Source organism: Polychytrium aggregatum, assembly GCF_025602895.1.
Source record: "Polychytrium aggregatum strain JEL109 chromosome Unknown BJ171scaffold_150, whole genome shotgun sequence".
Lineage (NCBI taxonomy): Eukaryota > Fungi > Chytridiomycota > Chytridiomycetes > Polychytriales > Polychytrium > Polychytrium aggregatum.
Window position 1 is genome coordinate 75,002 of NW_026516352.1, and position 20,334 is coordinate 95,335.

General features: G+C 54.4%; 6 protein-coding genes across 6 annotated transcripts; 4 read left to right on the forward strand and 2 right to left on the reverse strand.

Annotated features, from left to right (window-relative positions):
- Positions 1–4,141: 4,141 nt before the first annotated feature.
- Positions 4,142–5,201, reverse strand: BJ171DRAFT_542922 (uncharacterized protein). Its single transcript, XM_053112977.1, has 2 exons — positions 4,867–5,201; positions 4,142–4,781 (listed from the first exon to the last, which is right to left on the reverse strand). Exons 1-2 carry the CDS (start codon positions 5,055–5,057, stop codon positions 4,172–4,174), a joined length of 801 nt encoding a protein of 266 aa, XP_052961638.1. The 5' UTR covers positions 5,058–5,201; the 3' UTR covers positions 4,142–4,171.
- A 1,257-nt stretch (positions 5,202–6,458) lies between these two features.
- BJ171DRAFT_542928 (uncharacterized protein) lies at positions 6,459–7,810 on the reverse strand. Its single transcript, XM_053112978.1, has one exon. The coding sequence runs from the start codon at positions 7,776–7,778 to the stop codon at positions 6,489–6,491; it is 1,290 nt and encodes a 429-aa protein (XP_052961639.1). The 5' UTR covers positions 7,779–7,810; the 3' UTR covers positions 6,459–6,488.
- A 287-nt stretch (positions 7,811–8,097) lies between these two features.
- BJ171DRAFT_542931 (uncharacterized protein) lies at positions 8,098–9,095 on the forward strand. The gene is made up of 2 exons (XM_053112979.1): positions 8,098–8,231; positions 8,481–9,095. The coding sequence occupies exons 1-2, from the start codon at positions 8,205–8,207 to the stop codon at positions 9,060–9,062; spliced, it is 609 nt and encodes a 202-aa protein (XP_052961640.1). The 5' UTR covers positions 8,098–8,204; the 3' UTR covers positions 9,063–9,095.
- Position 9,096: 1 nt separating this feature from the next.
- Positions 9,097–10,287, forward strand: BJ171DRAFT_542937 (uncharacterized protein). Its single transcript, XM_053112980.1, is given in 4 exon segments — positions 9,097–9,552; positions 9,571–9,704; positions 9,919–9,960; positions 10,138–10,287. 3 exon segments carry the CDS (start codon positions 9,107–9,109, stop codon positions 9,927–9,929), a joined length of 591 nt encoding a protein of 196 aa, XP_052961641.1. The 5' UTR covers positions 9,097–9,106; the 3' UTR covers positions 9,930–9,960; positions 10,138–10,287.
- Positions 10,288–10,688: 401 nt separating this feature from the next.
- Positions 10,689–10,958, forward strand: BJ171DRAFT_434321 (putative mannose-binding lectin precursor; the record flags this gene model as incomplete). The annotated part of the gene is made up of 1 exon (XM_053107940.1): positions 10,689–10,958. The coding sequence occupies one exon, from the start codon at positions 10,689–10,691 to the stop codon at positions 10,956–10,958; it is 270 nt and encodes an 89-aa protein (XP_052961642.1).
- Positions 10,959–12,393: 1,435 nt separating this feature from the next.
- On the forward strand, positions 12,394–16,905 carry BJ171DRAFT_542944 (uncharacterized protein; the record flags this gene model as incomplete). Its single annotated transcript, XM_053112981.1, has 16 exons — positions 12,394–12,498; positions 12,604–12,673; positions 13,383–13,522; positions 13,631–13,672; positions 13,786–13,842; positions 13,966–14,001; positions 14,287–14,358; positions 14,446–14,490; positions 14,628–14,631; positions 14,691–14,755; positions 14,869–15,058; positions 15,127–15,255; positions 15,338–15,856; positions 15,942–16,395; positions 16,475–16,555; positions 16,637–16,905. Coding segments are annotated over 16 exons (2,278 nt in total), but the record flags the coding sequence as incomplete, so codon positions are not given.
- Positions 16,906–20,334: the final 3,429 nt, after the last annotated feature.

Consider the following 20,334-nt stretch of genomic DNA (forward strand, 5'->3'; position numbering starts at 1 on the left):
GCCCCGAAGGTAGGAGCGGTGGGTTGATCGGGCTGAACCGTCGTAGCGGGTTCGGCAACGGTAGGGAACGCGGCTAAGATATCGTCCAAGTGGAGGGAGTCGACGGAGATTGGGTCACTGGAATCGGTAGCTCCAAAGTCAGGAGCATGAGGGGCGGCATGCGCGAAGGCATGAGCCGAGGGAGCAGGCGGATTCCTGGGAGCAGGATCGGGGCCAGGGGGAGGACAACCGGGGGCGACCGAAGAAGCCGTCTTCTCATCGGCGATTGGAACGCATGGCCAGCTTGCGGATACAGGTGCTGGTCTCGATGATCTCGTGGTTAATAACCTGAATGAACTCCGGGCTCGCGAAGGAGGGATTGGCGATGGTATCATTCCTGACTTGCGATACAGTCAAACCAGAAAGAAACGGGACAGTCACTTCCTGGCATCAGCGACACAGGTCTGCTGATCCGTAGACCCCAGTGGGCAGGTCGTGCGATTGTTTCCCGTCCTGGTTGGCAATCTCTTTGTTTTGGGTGGGTCCGGAAGCACAGTCTTGAATACACTCGGTCCGATCTCCTGTGGCGATGATCGACTGGCATACCGAGATCATGTTCCTGGCTGCATTGATGTCTCGATCCCACAGCGTATGGCAGCTTGCTACAGCTCCGGACAAAGTGTGGTTTCTCGATATCAAGATGCTCGACCTTCTCGAGTCGCTTGGCTTCCCGACAATGTGAGCACACCTGGGATGTGTTGAACTCATTCACCGAGCACACATGGATCTTGGAGACGGCTCGGTCTGGTGGGCGTCTCTGGTGATGGTGGAATTGCTCAAAGTACTTGGCAAACCTGAGTCTCCTGGGACTGGATGCGTATCCCCTCCCTTGCTTCCACGAAGCATTCCCAAAGGCAATCACCACGTCGGTCTCCCTTGGTGCCTGGTCGATGACTTGCTTGCACATCTCGTGGACAGTGCGCTGTCGCTTGCTGTGGAGATCGAGTCGCTTGAATCGCCGTCGCCGGGTCAGGCTGAAGTACAGCTGCTTTGTCCAGCATGTCTCCATCGAACACATGGCGAATGTATCGCAGGAAGGAAGCCAACCCAGGGATCTTGGGACTTGGTGTGGTGCTCATCCATTCCTGCAGATCAAGGGCCTTGTGGGTGCTCTGGATCCACTTGGTCGCCTGACTGGTGCCAGTTCGATGCTGGTACTCCTTGTTGGAGAACGAGACGATCTTCTCGTTGGCACGTTGTGTCTTGGTCACCTTGACACCGTCTTGCTCCTGGATGGATGGTTGACCGGGTGCTCGATTGACAGCGGTGAAGATCGATCCCACTCCAGGGTCGATCCCGATCCATGTGGTCCGAGAGTCGTCAATGGGACCGACCCCTGGTACTGGATCTTCTGCTCGGGAGTGAGTGTGTTCACCTTGGTCTTGGGTACCGGCTTGGTATCAGGGTCATTCTTCCTCAGAATCTTGTACCTGAGTGTGGTGATCGAGCACCCGACCCCATCGGTGGTGATCTCACAGCCAAAGAGCTGCTTCCCCTCTTTCCTGACACCAAAGAGTCTCGATTCCAGCTTGAAGTTGTTTCGCCAGAAGATCTCTTGTTTTGTGGTGCCATTGACCTTGGTCTTCAGGTCGTCCCACTTGAGCCCAGTGCCAGTCTGAGATCCAAGAATTTGATACATAGCTTTGGTATCGAGCTTGACATACTTTGCTCTGGCATCGCAGAGCGGGACCAAGGTGCACTGTGCTCGAGGGATGTTGAGGCGCTTCTTGGTCTGGGCAAGCCGGTCGGTGAGGCGCTTGATCCGCTTCATGTTCACAGCGATCTTCTTGTCCACCTCCTCGTGCTGGGTATGGAGTGCGTTGTATTGATCCGACTGCCTACGTTCGATAGCGCGACACATCTCCTCATTCAGTCGTCCACGATCTTCTTTCAGATCATTCGGTATCCCCTCACGAGCCTGGGGATGATTCTGTTTCGAATGGTCGCCACGAACAGTGTCTCCTTTCGGTGGGTCAGGCGAGAGACTTCACTGGCCAATACTGGTACGACTTTGTACAGGCTCTGGTGGCTTGTGTAGCGAAAGCTGTAGAGCTGCTCGGCATGGTGTGTGAAGGATTTCCTCAGATCAACGAGGAGTGTATCGGAGAGGGGATTCTCCATCAGCTTCATGCACTCGTCAACGTGTGTATGTCGCTTTGCACATCCCTTGGGAGCAATCCAGTACCAGATTGCAGAATCGACGGAGGAGAGACCAATACCGATCGAGAATGTGGGTCTCGCAGTTGACTGCATAGGTTTTGATGGCCAGATCTATGACTTGGGACCCAGTACCCTTTGGAAGGGATACTGGAGGTAGGACACACGAATCGCTCCATGTACTTCGATACAGTTCATATGTGTCGAGGAGATGCCTGTCATCTTCTGGGGTGTTCGTCCTGGCACCCACTGTTCCTCTCTGCACCATGTTGAAGCACTTTCGAACGAACGAAGGATCGCTCGACGACACAGTGGGGATGGTGATGCCCTCGTCCAAGCATCGCCTGAGATGCAGCTCCAGGAGCCGAGATGCTTCGTACTGCACGTGTGTCATGGCCCTGGACAGTCTCCTCGATCTTGTCGTGTAAGGCGCCGTTCTTGATGATGGCGCCAAGAGTGCACTTGATGATCGAGTACTCTGCCTTGGCATACTCGTTTGGTTCACAGGCAGGCTCAGTAGAGCTCCAGAGAGGTTTGTTCGCTGAACATTTGGAGCTGTTGCTTCTCCCATGACCCTCCTGTTTGCAGGTCGGGCAGATCAGGACCTTGGGTGCAGGCATCTCGACCACGAGGGCCGGAACAGCGATGTCTTCACTGGACTCGTCTGGAGGGGGTGCTTGGCAAACGGCCCCAAAGACAGACGCTGAGTCAGAAGGGGGGGCCAACTCGGTTCGGGCCTTGCACTTCTTGGTGAAGGGCTTGACATGGTTGGTCAGACCACAGGCACGACACGATTTGATGACTAGTTTCTTGGCAGCATGTTTGTCGCGGGGCTGCCCAGGATCTGGATTTGGGTCGGGAGGAGATTTTTTCTTGCGGGGAGGCATCTGTCGCGATTTCGACACCCCGCTGGTTCTACCCATAGGCAAGAAAAAACCAAGGGTGATTTTGACGCACTTTTTCGATGGTATGATTCACGCCCAGAAACGCATCGCGCGCTCAATCAGCCGTGGGAAGACATCTGGAAGCACCCTCCGCACGGCGGACTCGAACAGGGTCACCATCCCGATCCTGAACCCCTCGGAGGCATTCAGCGTTGCTGCCTTCCTGTACTGATGCTTCACAATCCCAAAGAAGTTCTCGATGGGATTGAAGTCGGGCGAGGCAGGTGGGGTGAAGATCACTGACCATCCTCGGCGATCGATGCAGTCCAGGACAGCCATTGTCTTGTGCATGCTGACATTGTCCATCACAATCACAGAGTCGTCTGGGAAGGTCGCTCGCTCAAAGAACTCGACCATCGAGTGTGTCTTGAATGATGTGGGGATGTACATGCGATGCAGCACACCAGAGTGGTTGATGGCAAATGCAGCCGAGACAGACTTGTGCTTCATGTGATTGCGCTGGCGAAGCGGAGCACCCTTCGGTGAGTATCCGTAGAGAGGGAAAATGGATCTCCTGATCCCTGTCTCGTCGACAAAAACCAATCGTCGTGGGTCGATGGAGCGGACCTGGTCCCTGAACTGTGCCACTCGCTCATCCAGTCGCTTGGACTTGTAGAGGTGTGTTGCCCTCTTGTGTGAGAGACCTGCTCGCTGGATGGCAGTGTGGCAGAGTGAGAGTGATACTTTCCTCTGGAGGATGGACTCGAGCTTGCATCGCAGCACAGGACCAGTCTGGAACGGGTCCTGTTCAATCAGGGTGCGAATGACTGGACATGCCTGCTCGAAGAACGTGGATCTGCGAGCTGGGACCCGGGATGGGTCATCCAGCTTGCATCCTCGGTGCCATCGATGGATGGTGCTCTTGGATACACTGAATATGGAGGCGACCTTACGCAGGCTATGGATGAGGGCGTAGCATCGCAATGCGGCGGTGCGAAAGTCGGATGTGTGGCGAATGGTCATGGCCAGCGCGCGATGGTTTTGGGTAACAAAATATTCGATCAATGGTCAAAACCCGGGTGTCCCGTTTTTTATTGGATTGGCTGTAGTTGGCTGAAATGTCCTTGGAGGACCACCATGCCATTTTCATCACTGGGCTTCTTGGGGATACACTCGAGGCCGAATCCATCGGGCACGAAGCGAGCCATCTTCGTATATACGCCGTCTTTACCGAGATTGTAGAATCCCAGCTTCTGATGACTAGGTGCGGGAACGGGCTTATCTTTGTGCTTGTAGAAGACCCGCTGGAAGAGTGCGATGTCGGGCGACGGGACGTAGCGGAAACTGCCGTAGGGTGGTATTTCCCTGCGTTGGTGGGTCTCGAGGTCGAATTTGGAGAGAAGTTTGATGGCGTCAGCACGGTAGCTGCAGTCTGCATTCAGGGTTGCAGCTTTGAGTTCGAACAGGAACTCGTCGATTTTGTCAGCAGCCCGACAGTAGACGCTGACATCTTTCGGGTTTCTCAATCCATATTCTTGGAAAGACTCGCCGAAAAGATCGCGGCATTTGTAACGACCTCCGCGAATGAGTTCGAGCTCGAGGAACCAAAGATCGGTAGTATTGTTGGGCGCCTTGATGTTGGTGCGAATGTAGCACCCCTTGGGCTTGGCGGGATCGGCAGAAGGCGGCATGGTAGAGCAGCTGTGGGAACGACTATGCGTTACAACGAATCCGAGTGGCCGCCTGTTGCTTGCTGCTGCTGGGCACTACTGGGGACTGGACTTACCTGGAGGCGAATGAATGCGCTGGGACGAGTAGGCGGGCGATGCTGCTGTCCTCGGGAAGCCAGCGGCGGCTTTTATGGGGGTGCGAGGGCGTGGGATGGGAGACATGACAGATCGGATTGCAGCGGCAATCCGGGCGGCGTTTCGCTGGCGACAGCGGTTTGGCATCCAGCCTGGCCAGCTGACCACGCATCGAAGGGTTCAGCGCGATTGTGGCGCAGGGAGTCCAGCCCAGCGATCGCACCACGGTCGCCGGCGGGCGGAGGAAACACCATGTCCGGCCGGACCCCTCGGTCAGGTGATCGCGTCGACCTCCCAGCCCAATGCACCAAGTCCTCATTTCGCTACTTGGACTTGATCAAGTCGAGGCAAACGCAAATGTATTTTTCAGTTGGAGCGAGTGAGCGAGTTGATCAGTGCTTGGGAGCGTTGGTAGTCCACTGGCACACCAAAACCATGGAAATAGCATTGAGCTAGTCGCTCGGTTGCTTTGCGGCAGCCCTGCATCGACGACCGTTGGAACCAAGTGACTGCCTGCACCGGATCGGCAGACACACCATGTCCGTGAGCCAAGAAATCTCCGATGATGAGCTGCGAGCCTGCATGACCGAGCTTTGCGGCCGACATGAACACCTCTGCTGCTTTCACCAAGTCCTTTTCAACGCCAACTCCATCGATATAGCATCCTCCCAAGTTATAGAGTGCATCGAGATTCCAGCAGTGGGATGCCAGATTGAACCATTCAAAGGCCTTGGGGAGATCTTGCAACACAATCTCGCCTTCCAAAAACACATTGCCCAGGCAGCACATTGCCGGGGCATACCCGCGATCTGCGGCGGATTTTATCCAGAAGAAGCACTCGCCGTTCGACTGGGGAGTACCTCTGCCCTCGCGAGTCAGGATGGCGAGGCCGAGTTGTGCCTCGGCGTTGTCGTTGAGGGCGATGATTCGGACCATGTCAGCACCTTGCTTTGCTTGCACAGGGCAACCCAGTCCCTCCAGGTAGCAGCGAGCCAGGAGGAGCTGACCCGGCCAATGGCGGCGAGCAGCGATCTTGGCCCACTGGAAGAGGAGCTTGAAGATGGGCTCGGTTTGGCTGCCTGGTGCCGGGGGATTGCAGATGAACGGCGTTGCCTTGAAGGAGATGCTGCCGTATCCGGAAACGTCGCAGAGATCGACTAACACCTGGCTCGCATATCGAAGGTTGTGGTATACGTATGGTGCCCTGCTGACCGACATCCAGAGATTGAAGGCCCGGGTGTAGTCGATAGCCGTGCCGATACCCAGCCAATTCATCCAGGCCAGATGGAAGCGGGCATTTGGATCCAGATCGCTCTTGGAACACATGAATGCAAAGGCATCGATCCAGGCCTGGTGGTTGCTGGGAACAATGTCGATCAACACATCGGTGGCACCGACGACTTGATTATAATTGGGGCTGATCAGCATCTCGAAGAGCTCGTCGAGCGATTCGACGTCAGGCTCGGAATCGGTCTTCACGGCGGGTTTCTCTACGAGCATGGCGATGGATGGAGAACGATGAAGGAGAAAGATCACAACGCCCCACTCACGGACATGAAGAGCCCACAAATATGTCCGAGGGATGAAATCACATGTTCATTCTTTATTGGATGCACTGCATGTAACGCTGGTACACAGGCCAAATGATGCGGCCATTCCCATGAGCTTCTATAGACGTCCTGAGCAGCCCTGTCAAAGCGTCCCGCACCTGGGGGTCATTCCCAGCTGCGACAATCGCATCCAGCGGGATATCGGCACCCCAGCTTTGAGCACGATCCCAGGCATGGAATGAGAACTGGCGTCTCGAGAGAATGAACACGCGCGCCATATGGCTGCCCTGGAGGTACGCTTTGATGACAGCCAGGTGGTAGATGGAGGTGATTGTGGAATTGCGAGGAACACCAAGTGCGAGCTTCTTGCAGTTGGCCAACAAAAATTCCCTGTCTGCCTCGGGTTCTATCGTTAGCACCCAATTCACAACAGAGACAGCACCTGGGACATTTTCAATCGATCCAGAGTTCAAGATGTCAAAGAGTCTTCCAATGCTGAGGGTGTGGCGTTGCATTGCGCATTCTGCGAGCAGATTCAGCGCTCTGGTTATATCGACCCCAGTGCCATAGCCATAGCGGTAGCATTCGTAGAGCTTGTACCGGGCATCTACATGAGTAGACTCCATGGTCTTGAGCCACTCACAGAACTGGACGCGGACTTTGGGATATCTGGACTGCATCAGTCTCGTCCCATTGTCGATGATGAACTTTATGAGCGACTCGGAGTCGGTTCGCTTGCATTCGTCGAGCAGGATGGTGAGACTTTGGGACTGCAGCGACACGTTCAGCCGGCGGTGGATCAATATCCACATGGCCGTTGGGACGTGCTTGGCTTCAACGCAAGTTTGGCATTTCGAAACCCATTGGTCATCGTGCATTCCCCTGCAGCTGACGAGTCGGACAAACTCTGCCGAAACCACAGCGTTCGGGATCGACTTGATCCATTTGAGGGTGTAGGGACGCCATTCAGTGGGGAAGTACTGGGTCAGCGCAGCGCAATCGTTCGGGAGGAGCTCGGTGTCGTACTTGGCGTTGAACCATGCGGCCCAGATGCGGATGCCGACCGACTTTGTCGAGAGGACGGATCGCATGTCACTGGAGGTGGCTCGGAGCTTCACGAGGCTTGAAGGAGGGAGCTTGTCGAGCAGCTCTGGGATCTGGAAGATGGTTTGGACGGCAAAAGGTGTGGCCTCGACCCCGGCATTGGCGAGCTCTTCGTGGATGCATCTGCGCTTGGCAGCGCGGGTGCTCATCGAGCGGGTGATGCGCTTGGTACTGGAGGAGGACATGATGCAGGTAGCCTCGAACACACCCACCTCACAACGGCGTCTCTTATACCCCATGCTCTATGCGAAACGTGTGAGGAGATGGACAGTGTGTGCTTTATTGGCTCGGACAGGATCCTTTGCATGACACAGGGTTCAGTTGTCGACTCCGTCCGACTCGGGCTTGCTGGTCCCGCGGGCGCGACGGCGTGAACGTCCCCAGTGCTTGACCAGGTTCCTGGTCGGATATTTGACACCGACCTTGGCGGCTCGATCGTAGGAGGGGCGTTGACGGACGGGGGGCTGCTTGCAGGGGCGACCTGGCTTGCGCTTGGCCAACGGGGATGGCTTCATGATGGCAGCAGGAGGCTCTGGACGATCGCTCTCTCCAGAGTCCGAGAAGATCTCGCTGAAACTGATGGATCTGAGGACGTCGGCGGTGCTTGGCTCCATGGCGGCGGTGGTAGAGATGGCGACAAACGGATTTCACCCAGTCCTTCTTGTATGGCGCTGCCATCATCGGAGTCGGAACTTTGCAAGGCGAAAGACGGGGGCATTCCCATGACAGGATCCTCCTCGGGATGGAGGGCGGGGGGGAGGCATCAGCTGCGTGGATGTCGCTCATGGCCACTCTATCTCCGCCAGACTCCGATGTTCAAAAGGCGAGCGAAGTCGTCGATGGCGATCGGTCCGCATCTCGCCTCTCGAACGATGACCCACGACGCTCCCCCCAGCACGATTGTCGACGCCGATGACACACTCCTCGTGAACTTCACCCACCTGGTCGATCGCCCTCACCTTGGGTTGACGATGCTTCAAGGCCGCAAGCACCGCTCCGTGTCAGCCCTCGTCCCTGGTGAAGACACCCGACGCAAGATCAACTCGATGATACGAGTGTGCGTTCGCAAGGCCCGAGAAGAAGCCCTCGCCCCGGCGGTCAAGCGACTCCTCGAAAGCGGTGGCGACATCTGGCTGCGCCGAGCCATGGTGCGGCCGCCGCGCGTCCAAGTCGGTGACCTCTTTGTCTCGCTGGAGGAAGCTCGGACGCTCTTTGCCATTCACATCGTCGTGTTTGGTGCCACCGTCCCGGCCCTCGAGCAAAGCGTCGTCCGATTCTTGAGCAGCCTCCCACATGACATGAGCCATGGCAACGAAGAAAAGGTTTTGTCCGGACGTAGACCAGGACAGCGGCCCAGACACCAAATGGCGACCCCCAGCACACGCCTCGCCGGACCAGCCAAGCGCACGCGCACAGCCCTCGCCCACCTTCGCCAGCAGGTCCAGTGCATCGACGGGCAGCTGGAATCGCTTCATGCCCAGCGCTCCGACCTCTGTGCTCAGATCGAGCAGTTCTGCGAGTAGGAACAGATCAATACATCGTTTTTTTCTGCCGTATCCACAAAGCCATGTCCACCACGATTGTCTTGATTGTGATCATTGTTTCGATGCTGTCTCTCTCTGTGGGTACAGGTGTGGGTCTGTATTTGTACATGAAGCAGACGTCAACCACACCAACAGCAGCGGCATCGAGCGCCAGTCCAGCGTCGTTGTCGCCAGCGAGCGCAACGAGCAGCCCGTCAACGCCAAGTCCAGCAACGACCAGCCCGCCAGCACAAAGTCCGCCAACAACGACGGCAACGACGGCAGCGACGACCGGCTCGCCAACGCAGAGTCCAGCAGTGACGACATCTCTCACAGCACCACCGCCTCTGTCGCTGACCTCTGTATCGACTCCAGCACCAGCACCAGCACCAGCACCAGCACCAGCACCAGCACCAGCACCAGCACCAGCACCAGCACCATCACCAGCTCCAGCACCAACACCTACTCCTGCACCCGCTCCAGCTCCTGCTCCGGCTCCTGTTCCGGCTCCGGCTCCTGTAGTGGTCGTCCAGCCTGTTGTCCAGCCCGTGTTTGGAGCAAATGCATACACCATAATGCGAACGAGTGACAATACATCGAGAGGATTAGCCGTTGTCGGTGGTAGTGCCGCTGCAGGAACACCTGTCGTGTATTGGGACTTCAATTCACAGGCAGGCGCTCTGATGGGCTACGATGCCATGAACAAGCGTATCATCGACCAGAACAGCATGATGTGCCTTGGACCAAAGAGTGGAGCCAGCGCTGCCAACGGCGACCCAATCGTCATAAAGCCATGCGATATCACAGACCAGTCGCAGACATGGGTCGCTGGCGCAAACGGACAAGGCAACTATACCTGGGGCGTGAACCAGAACAAGTGTCTCGATCTGGCGGGGAACTCCAGAAACAACGGTACGCAGGTGGACTTGTCAGACTGCGTTTCGGGTCTCTCTGGTCAGAGCTTCCAGTTTGGCACTGCCGCGGCGACACCCCCGGCTCCAGTAAGCGCATTCGCACAGGTTGCCCAGGCACTTTCCATTTCGCCCCCAGCATCGACACCTGCTCCAGCACCTACCTCTGTGCCGGCTGCCACCCAGGTAACATCCTGGTGTGCATTGATGAAGAGCAACAACACCGTGGTCGCTGCGTTGGTCCAGAAAGATCCGTCGACGTGGTCATCCGCGGACCGACTCACAGCACTCCCACTCATCGTCAAATACAGCGGCTTGAGCAATTCCGATGTGCAGTCCTTCAGCAACTCACTCCTCTGGGCCATACTCTCCATGGCGTGTGGTGTTGTTGGTACGCCTGGGGCAACACCGAGCGACGTTAGTACATGGAGCGACGGAAACCGCAACGCCGTCATTTCGGCGATCTATGCTGCTTTGGGCAGCAAAGATTCGATTGCGAGTGTGGGATGGCTCCAGAGCCTGAACAACTCACAGCTCGGGCATCTCTGGTACGGCCCTCAGATCGCCCCAAGTGCGGCATTGGCTCAGTGCACTTCGGCCAACGTACCTATGATCCGAGCGTATGGAAATGCCGATGGCTCGGCGCTGAAGCCATGGCACGATCTTACCCCAGTGCACGGCAATGCTGTCTCCAACCGGTAGTCACTCGTTGGTTATGCAGGCCGACGGAAACCTGGTTTTATACAACAACATATCCGGGCAAGCGATCTGGGCATCCGGAACGAACGGAAAGGGAAGTCCACCTTTCTTTGCCAACTACCAGCCAGATTACAACTTTGTGTTATACGATGGAACTGGAAAGCCACTCTGGGCCTCTGGCACGAACGGTCAGCCCTCTGATCGGCTAGTGATGCAGGACGACGGGAATCTCGTCACCTACCTGGGTACTACACCAATCTGGTCGACGGGGACCTATGGCAAGTGAGCCAAGGTCTTTCGCCAGCGCGCTGGACTTTGCACCTCCCAGCACACCGGGGGGAAGGGCTGTTGGCTAGAGCTCCAGGGAGTGAAAAGCCCAATGAAAAGGGAAAAGGCGCCTTTCGCTGGTTCAGCCCAAGGCGCGTCTCTCGTTGCCGCTGTCCAAGGACAGTGCACCAATCAAACACTGGACCATGGCGCGCGTCACCGTGAGTCATTATAAATTGGTGCTTGCCAAAGCCACACCAGCGATCCAACCAACAACAGCATAACTAGAATAGCAATTTTTCCGGCAGTTACTTGTTGATTGCTGGCCTGGCCAGTGACCATTGATCTGTAGCGCTTTATGACGTCTGCAAGTGTTGCTACATTCACTAGTGTTTGCAGCGACAAGGAGTGTAAGATAATGCAGTCCTTCTTTGTACTCGTGTAGCGGTGGTTGCGACTGAGCAGGCGTCGTGGGAATGGCGGGTGTGTCGGGCACGACGGAGTACTCGGAATAACTACCGTCAATTGATCTGTACTGTCCCCCACCGGCGCACTATCGCTTGATTCTCTGCTACCATAGCTCGTCAACACCCACGCCCATCTCATCGCTCATCACACACCCATCGCCACAAAAATCTTCATCGCTCCACATCACTGTCGCCGCTCTCGGGCCCTCGCTGATCCCCACTCTCGATATCCGACTCAAGCGGGCTGTCTGAATTGGGGCAATAGCCGGGTAATACTGTGAAGAGGCGGTGCCGAGGCGGGATGAAGCGCAAAGGCGCCTGTCGATATGGCGCAACCGGGCCATCTGTGTTTGCACTCTCTCCCTGGGCTCGGTTGAGCAGCAATGGCGCAGGGTTGCTCTAACAAAGTCGATCTTGCAGCAAGATCTCTCTTTTCTATTCCACCCTGCTGAGGATGTTATACCTGAGGTGCCGATTGTGTACGTGCATCATCGGTCGCTGGCGAAGCTGTGGAGTATGTGCCTTTCGCTTGTCTGAGTCGAGGGGGGTTGTGAACACCGGTCCGCAATCTAATCATTCGGCGACGGGGCAAATCCAACGAACCACTCGACCGCCTGTGTTGTCCGCCTCTCATCGACCGCTGCTTCTTTCGGTGCTGTTTTCTTTCTTCTAAGTAATGTGGCCTGGAGCGGCGGCGGAGGAGGAGCAGGGGGTATTTTGGGCGTTGGGCATTAACGGACGGGACGGGGTTGCTGCTGCCTGAGGCCGCGAGACTAAATTGCCCTGCCGCCGCCCCCTCTCCAGCTCTCTCACCCATCGTTCGCTCCGTCTCCGCCCTCACTCTGAGCCAACGATACCTCTATTTTTCGCTTCCACCAGACCGGAACCCGCCTCTCGCACATCTTTTCTTCGCCCAAGGTCCTCCTTGTCACGCAGGCCAGACCCCCGTAAAAACCTGTAACCAGGTCGCTTCCGCTACCGTGCCGAATGGCCCCTTCCACCACCCGCTCCGGTCATGGCAGCGGAAATACCACCGCAGATTATCCAAATGTTCCCTCCTCGGTGCACCCCAGTCCCCAAGCAGCTCGAGAGGTAAGTGTTGTCACCCGCTCTTGTTCACCCGTTTGAGCAGCTCCTGGCAGCGCCTGCTTGCGAGTGACGGTCTAGCGTTCTAACGACATCCTCCGATGGTCACAGGGAGCTACACCCCCCAAGCGACAGTTGTCTCTAACAGCTACCAATTCCGCCAATAAGCGCCCAAAGGTAAGTCAGCGTCACCCCCTTTCGCCGATCTCGCTGCTGTCCCGAGGGGTTGTTCGGCAGTGTATTAGACGCCACCGATACATAGACCACGGACGCCTCCTTCTGACACTCTGTTCCATGCCTATCCTCCGCCGTTTATCACTACCTCGGTGCCGACACTGAACAGAACGACAAGCCGACCGCAGCCCCTGCTTCCGAGCCTCCTCAGGTAAGCTTTCGCCGTTTGCTCCGTGTCTGTGACACACTCCCAGCGCTACCCCGAGCCCTGACCGTTCTTCCGTCGTTAACACTCGCGACGCTGCCTCCCAAACCATTCCCGAACAGGCCACCACCCCTCCTGCCAAGGTAAGCCTCCAACACACCACACACACACACACACATGTTCCATCATGGCAGGAGTTGTTGTCACTCGGCATGGTGTTTGATGTTCATTGCTAGTGGGTGGTGACAACTCCTGATCCACTGTCGAGAACACTGTATCGTTATCAGTGTTCTTGATGGATCTGATGTTCCAAGGAATCGTTACGATTCAGTGTCTTTGTCGCCCGGGTCCTGGGGTCAAATCTGTTTTCGGAGCGGTGCCGGACCCTTTGATACCGATATCGCCGCCACAGTCCACCATCGGCCGCTGTGGTCGTGTGGATGGGCACGCGGTTGCTGACTTATCCGCTGCCACCAGCCCCCGCCACCACCCGCCTGTCCGCCGGGATGAGATAGCCGGTCACATCCTAACCCGTGCCGGCCGTTTCCTGCGCCGCTCTCATTCCGCCTTTTTTTCGCCGTTTGTGAGATTCAGGATGCTGGTAGAGAAGGTGGAGACAAGGGTACTTCCAGCAAAGCTGCCTCGGACCAGGTGAGAAGGAAGTGGGTGGTGCTCCGTTGCAAGTACTTGAGCCTCCAGCCGCTTGGATCGTGGGGTGGATGCTAATCTGGCTTCTATTGGACTCCTGGACGTGGACAGGGAGAGACCAACCTTCCGACTCCCTCACCAGAGCCCCATGAGGTATGTGCTCGTTAGGACGGTACTATGTACTCTCGCGTATGCTGTCGATGTACCCCACCCACCCCGCTTGGCGTTTAGCTTTGGCTCTAACAGCGCCTTTGGTTTGTCGGTAGGGTCGGAAGGACGGCGGTGGTCAAGGCGGTACCGCCGCCACCATAGCGAGCCTAGATGTAAGCTGTTCGATGAGGAGCTGGTGGTTGTTGGTCGTGTCGCTCGATCATCGCTCTGTCGGTGCTCACTCCCGCTATAATATCGTCCATCGCTGACGCCCTCTTGGTTATCCATCTCTATAGGACCAGCCTCTCAGCGGCGAAACCAACGCCCAAGCGGTAAGCAGATCTCTCGCTTGTAGCCATCTTATATGCTGTCGGGTACCACGTCCCGTATAAACCCGTTTTACTGGGGCTTTCTCGTTTCCCCCCCCACAGCCGGTCGCTTCGGCGTCCGGTAGCTGCTTTGCGGGATGCGGCTGGGTGGGCAACGAGATTCCGTTTGCTTGTGTTAGCCAAACCGTGGCCATATTGTGGCCGGCACTGGTATCCGTGCGCAGCAGACACATGATCCGCCGCTTTGTGCGACACCCGTGACTAACAACGTGCTCACTGTGGCTATAGGACTCCGGTGCCAGCAACGACAGTAACTGTTCTGACGATGGTGAAGTTAGCCACTCTGAATCCGGTTCAGAGGTATGTGGTTGGTCGAGAATGATGGCAGACTCGGCTGGCGTTACACCGTGTGGATGTGGTAGTTGCTAACGCTGCTGCTTCCGTCAGTTGCAACAGGAACGTGTTGTGAATGGGAATAATTTAATTGCCCAGGTAATTAGCACACAGAAAGAATATTTCGGTGTAAACTCACTTACGGCCTTGGTGAGCTATCGAGACGGGGCTTCGGTTGCACTGTCAGCACACCACATACCAGCGCTGATGTTGTTTTATCCATGTGTGGATTGTAGGATCGTGATCCGGCTGATCCTTCTATTCCGCCGGGAATGCCATTAATGCGACCGACCCTTCAGCTACGACCGCTTCTGCCAATCAACTCCTTGGTTCAAGCACGACCGAATATATAAATCTTGACGAGGTTCGCTGCCTTTGACATTACTGTACATGTCGTACCTGAAATCCGTGTTGACAATTGTGTGATATTTCTTTTTAACATACATCCATGTAAAATTCAACGGTATCCTGTATTAGAATCCTTCTACGGGAGAGCTCCATCAAGATCGGGACAATGCCAACACAGGTGTACAAAGTCCTCCATGGATCAGTAAATTCGGATATGTTCGTCCTATAAATCCAACAGGCCGCACTGCGACCATCATCCTCCAACCCCAAGCAAACACCCAGTCTGCCGCGGCTGAACGTAGAGAACCAGACCATTCGAGTGAGTATAGGTTTTGTATTACATTCTCGATTTGCTGATTACTAATATTCTTACAATCCAATTTTTAGTAACCAAACTGTTCAAAGATGCTGCACCGTGTGTTCTCGAGGGTTATTCAGTTCCGAGGTTACTCTTCCCTTCGAGCGATTATCTTTCCAAGGTTTCGGCAGAAATTCATTTCGAACAAAAAGACCAACGTACGATCAATGATTTATAGAATCATTGATTACCATCCCCAATCAAGGCAATACCGGAATCACAGCTGCAGCCGTACTTCAGAAATCCAACGCCTCCAAGCGTCGAGTTTGAAGTTATATGTGCAAAAACCCAGTCAGATTATGTGCGACTTCACCAGTATTGGACTCGAGAATCCACACACTTTGTATCAAGATATGAAGAACCACTTGATTAACCCTGAGACCTACCAGGTCTCAGTTGCTCAAATTCTTATTTACGAGGGGGTTATTGCACCTTCCATGTGTGTTGCAAAGGAAACTACTATCCCATGCGTGTCACTCGCGACTGCCGGGTATTGTTCCAATACCCCAACACTTCAAGAGGCTGAATGCCGGCTCAAACAATTCATCAGCACAATCGCCTCTGTTGCCGAAGTCGACTCGATGAAGAAATCTCAAAGGACCGAGCTCCGGCGATTGGTTTGGTTTCTTCGATTCAAATTGTTCATGATCCAATACCGAAACGAAGCATTCCGTCCAGACTCTGAAGCTGCCACTCGATCATTTGAGAATACATATGAACTCATCAAATGCGATGCACCGGCATTGAAAGATAGTATCAGTAAGTTAATGTTTGTGTCTTCATATTCTGGCAGGTGATGGATGGCACAAAATTAATTGTTTTATGAATTGTTATTGGAATGTAGTCCCCAAAGAATGTATTCAGTCGGCCAAATTGATCATCCAGTTGATGCAATGTGAAAAATCCGCAATGTGGTTCGACACAACGTCATATTCGCCCCTTAGCGACAAATCCAAGTATCGCAAGTACATCGATCATACCGTTGGTAAAATTATCCAACTACATAAGGCATCCAAATTTCCACTCGCTACGTTTTTGGATATGGCCAGTCCTTTCGGATGGAATTGTCCAGAGGCACAGTACGTCTTTGGACTATGGATGGAATCTATTTTTCATTTCCGAGCCGCTGGATACTTCTTCAGCCATGGATATGCCGCCGATGGGGAACGTGGCGTTTATGGGATCAGGGACGTTGGTTGGATTTGTCATTTGATTCAACGAAGGAAGGCCCTTGCCCGCACCTACGGATTCAAGATGTCCGTAGAATCTAGCAAAGCCCGATTCAACGAAACACATCAGTTTGTTTCCGAGGAAACTCGACAAAATCAAATGCCTCCGAGCTGCTCAAGCCGTCGGAAATTCTTTGACAATTCTGAGTGAAGCCAGGGAAACTCAGCTTAAAGAGATAGAAGTCGAAAAGCGCCCACCACGTGAGATACACGACTCTAGCTACGACATGTACGACATCGCTAATCAAAACGCATTTAGTGAAGTGTCTGTCGCCTATAATTCATGATAACACATTCTGGTTTCCGATAGAATCTATGCATCACTCGACCCCTCAGTATTGGAGAGCTTGATCAAGTGTACGGAATTTATTCCCAAGATTATCGTCAAAGAGCGCCTTGCAAAAATCGAAAAAATGAAAGTCAGGCTTCAGATGGAAATTGAAAATTTTATTGAAAATTTTGAAGGACTTGCCAATGCCCGGCGCTTAGGTTTCAAAATTGCAGCGAAATGCAAGCTCTTTTCTCGCATTCAAACTTTGCAGGGGAAGATAAACAGACGAGCCCGAAAGGAGCGCAGAAGTGGATCGAAAGACATTGACATTGAAAAGGGTGCTTGATGATCAACGTAACCGAATTGAAAGTGAAACCAATAAATAAGGGCATACCCTTGAATTTTGACCATTGAACAGTTATTTTGTTACCAAATATCATTGTGCGTTGGACATAACCATTCACCACACGCAACCAACTTTTGCATTGTTGCCTTGCGATGCTACACCCTCATCCAGAGTCCGCGCAAGATAATCTCGACCAACGAGTAACAATTTCAACCACACGGAAGTTTGCTTCAAGAGTGTGGAGCCAGTTCGGTTGGAAGGACTCGATGCGCCCAGTGCTGCGAATTCCCACTTTGTCAGGAGCTGCAAGAATCCCAGCTGCCGGACAGTGTGGAATCGCGACGTCAATGCGGCGCGCAACATGAATACCAAGAGCTCTTGTCTCAGGCGAGAGAGTTGATAGTGCCAAGTAACCACAAAACTCGAGACTGATCCCGGTTAGACGAGTTTGGTATCGCCTGGAAGGTGGTCGGTGGGTCAGGTCACGTGATAAGGAGGGGTCATCATCGAAAGACCGCCCTTTTCTTCTTCGTTCAAAAAATGTCCGGATGGTTAAGGCGCTCACGGTTCGCTCCTCTGCTCTCACACAGCGGGGGTTCGATTCCCGAAAGCCCCCGCCATCCAATATGAGATGATTCCGAGAGGCTGTCCGCTTACAGGACACGTCTTCAGAGCTCGCTCCTGCGTCCCGAAAGGACCGGTATAGCGATCTAGGGACCCATGCGTGCATGGCTTCTCCGAATCACCAGGCGTTGGGGAGATCTCGACATTTTTTTTTCAATTGTGCATGTGAATATATTACAGCCAATCTACAGTCAAACCAGAAAGAAACGGGACACCCAGGTTTTGACCATTGATCGAATATTTTGTTACCCAAAACCATCGCGCGCTGACCATGACCATTCGCCACACATCCGACTTTCGCACCGCCGCATTGCGATGCTACGCCCTCATCCATAGCCTGCGTAAGGTCGCCTCCATATTCAGTGTATCCAAGAGCACCATCCATCGATGGCACCGAGGATGCAAGCTGGATGACCCATCCCGGGTCCCAGCTCGCAGATCCACTTTCTTCGAGCAGGCATGTCCAGTCATTCGCACCCTGATTGAACAGGACCCGTTCCAGACTGGTCCTGTGTTGCGATGCAAGCTCGAGTCCATCCTCCAGAGGAAAGTATCACTCTCACTCTGCCACACTGCCATCCACCGAGCAGGTCTGTCTCACAAGAGGGCAACACACCTCTACAAGTCCAAGCGACTGGATGAGCGAGTGGCACAGTTCAGGGACCAGGTCCGCTCCATCGACCCACGACGATTCGTTTTTGTCGATGAGACAGGGATCAGGAGATCCATTTTCCCTCTTTACGGGTACTCATCGAAGGGTGCTCCGCTTCGCCAGCGCAATCACATGAAACACAAGTCTGTCTCGGCTGCATTTGCCATCAACCACTCTGGTGTGCTGCATCGCATGTACATCCCCACATCATTCAAGACACACTCGATGGTCGAGTTCTTTGAGCGAGCGGCCTTCCCAGATGGCTCTGTGATTGTGATGGACAATGTCAGCATGCACAAGACAATGGCTGTCCTGGACTGCATCGATCGCCGAGGATGGTCAGTGATCTTCACCCCACCTGCCTCGCCCGACTTCAATCCCATCGAGAACTTCTTTGGGATTGTGAAGCATCAGTACAGGAAGGCAGCAGCGCTGAATGCGTCTGAGTGTTAGAGTCCAAAGGGGACTCAACGGCAAAAGAAGAAGTGAGCTCGAAGTGAGCTCAGGGAAAGCAAGGGTAGAGTCCGAAGTGGACTCGGAGAGGGAGCGAGGGAAGCAAAGATCCGTTCAAGATAAGACTTGTCTCGAAATGAGACGTGAGGAACACTCAGAGAATAAAGTAGAAGGCACTTTATTTAGTCCTATTTTGAACGCTAAGGTTCGACTACACATCGCGGGGGTCAGGCTATTTATAGACAAGTCCGGACTTGGCAGCGAAGGGCGGCCAAGGGAGGGAAAAGTGGGCGATCGAGCAGGGCGAAGGGGGCGATGCACGAACGAGGGCCGAGAAGGACCACCGAGACAGGCAGAGAACCAAAGCGAGAGAGGCGCAAGCAAAAGCGAAGCACCTGGCAGGAGAAACGTGCAAAGGCGAAGCAATGTGACTCAACGTCCAAGAAGCGGATTGGTCAAGTATAAGGTTGGGGCAAATGCATGCGAGATGAACAAGAGATCGGGGCGGTCAGGCAGGTCATGAGTCACCGGTGGGGGGACACATGACCGGCAGCCGAATTGCAACCAATCGCAGCAAGGCGCGTGCACAAACAAACCGGCGCGTGCGAAGAAGACAAAGGAAGCGGAGCAGCGCGGGAAAACGGAAGTGCGGAAGGAGCGGAAAAACAGGCAAAAGGCGGAAAATCGGAGGGGAACTGCAAGGCTACACACAAACAAACAGAAAGGCAAAAGAATAGCCAAGTGTGCAGTCAAAGTGGAGAACAAGCAGGAGCTATCCCTAACATCATCCCCTTCCTTAGCGACGAACTCCGGACGTCGCCTTCGGCTTTGAGGGATAGCGAAGGTGGAAGTCAGCAACAAGATCAGTGGCGTGGGAAACATTGGCAGCGGGCTCCCAAGACCGGTCAGTCTCGGAATAGCCCTTCCACTGAACCAAGTACTGTAAGCGACCACGGAAGAGCCGAGAATCGAGAACAGTCTCGACCTCAAACTCTTCCTGGGAGTTAACAAGAATGGGAGGTGGTTCTGGTTGGGTGAACTCGGGAACAATGTCCTTCGTTCGGGGTTCAAGGAGGGATACATGGAAAACGGGGTGAACTTTAAGTGTGGAAGGGAGTTTAAGCTCAAAGGCAACGGGGTTGATGCGGCGAAGAACTTTAAAGGGGCCAAGCTTTTCTGGTCAAGCTTGTTGGAGGGACGAAGGGTGCGAATGTGGCGACGATCCAGGAAAACGAGGTCGCCAACGGAGATGTCGGGAGTGGGGAGACGGGATTTGTTGGCCTGCACAGTGTAGGACTCTTGGGCAACCCGGAGGTTGGCCTTGAGATCCTCGAGAACGGTCTGAAGTCGGTCGACACGTTCTTCGGCAGAGGGCACAACAGAGGGATCACGAATGATAGAGGGATCGAAAATGGGGTGATGGCCATGGACTGCAAAGAAGGGAGTCATGCCAGTGGAGGTGTTTTCCGAGTTGTTGTAAGTGAACTCGGCAAGGGGAAGGTGAAGGGTCCAGTCGTCTTGCAGGTAATTGCAATGGATACGCAAATACTGCTCGATGACCTGGTTGAGAACCTCGGTCGAACCGTCGGTCTCGGGGTGGAAGGCAGAAGAAAGGGAAATCTTCGTCTTCAGAAGCTCATTGAAGCGCCTCCAGAAGGCCGA

What these genes read in the sequence shown, in the direction of transcription:
- BJ171DRAFT_542922 (XM_053112977.1), bottom strand. Translation starts at nt 5,057, where the DNA reads ATGCGTGGTCAGCTGGCCAGGCTGGATGCCAAACCGCTGTCGCCAGCG. An exon ending in GCGCATTCATTCGCCTCCAG is followed by an intron (nt 4,782 to 4,866) that starts GTAAGTCCAGTC and finishes TCGTTCCCACAG; the next exon opens with CTGCTCTACCATGCCGCCTT.
- BJ171DRAFT_542937 (XM_053112980.1), top strand. Translation starts at nt 9,107, where the DNA reads ATGTCCACCACGATTGTCTTGATTGTGATCATTGTTTCGATGCTGTCT.
- BJ171DRAFT_542931 (XM_053112979.1), top strand. Translation starts at nt 8,205, where the DNA reads ATGGCGCTGCCATCATCGGAGTCGGAA. An exon ending in TGCCATCATCGGAGTCGGAA is followed by an intron (nt 8,232 to 8,480) that starts CTTTGCAAGGCG and finishes AACTTCACCCAC; the next exon opens with CTGGTCGATCGCCCTCACCT.
- BJ171DRAFT_542928 (XM_053112978.1), bottom strand. Translation starts at nt 7,778, where the DNA reads ATGGGGTATAAGAGACGCCGTTGTGAGGTGGGTGTGTTCGAGGCTACC.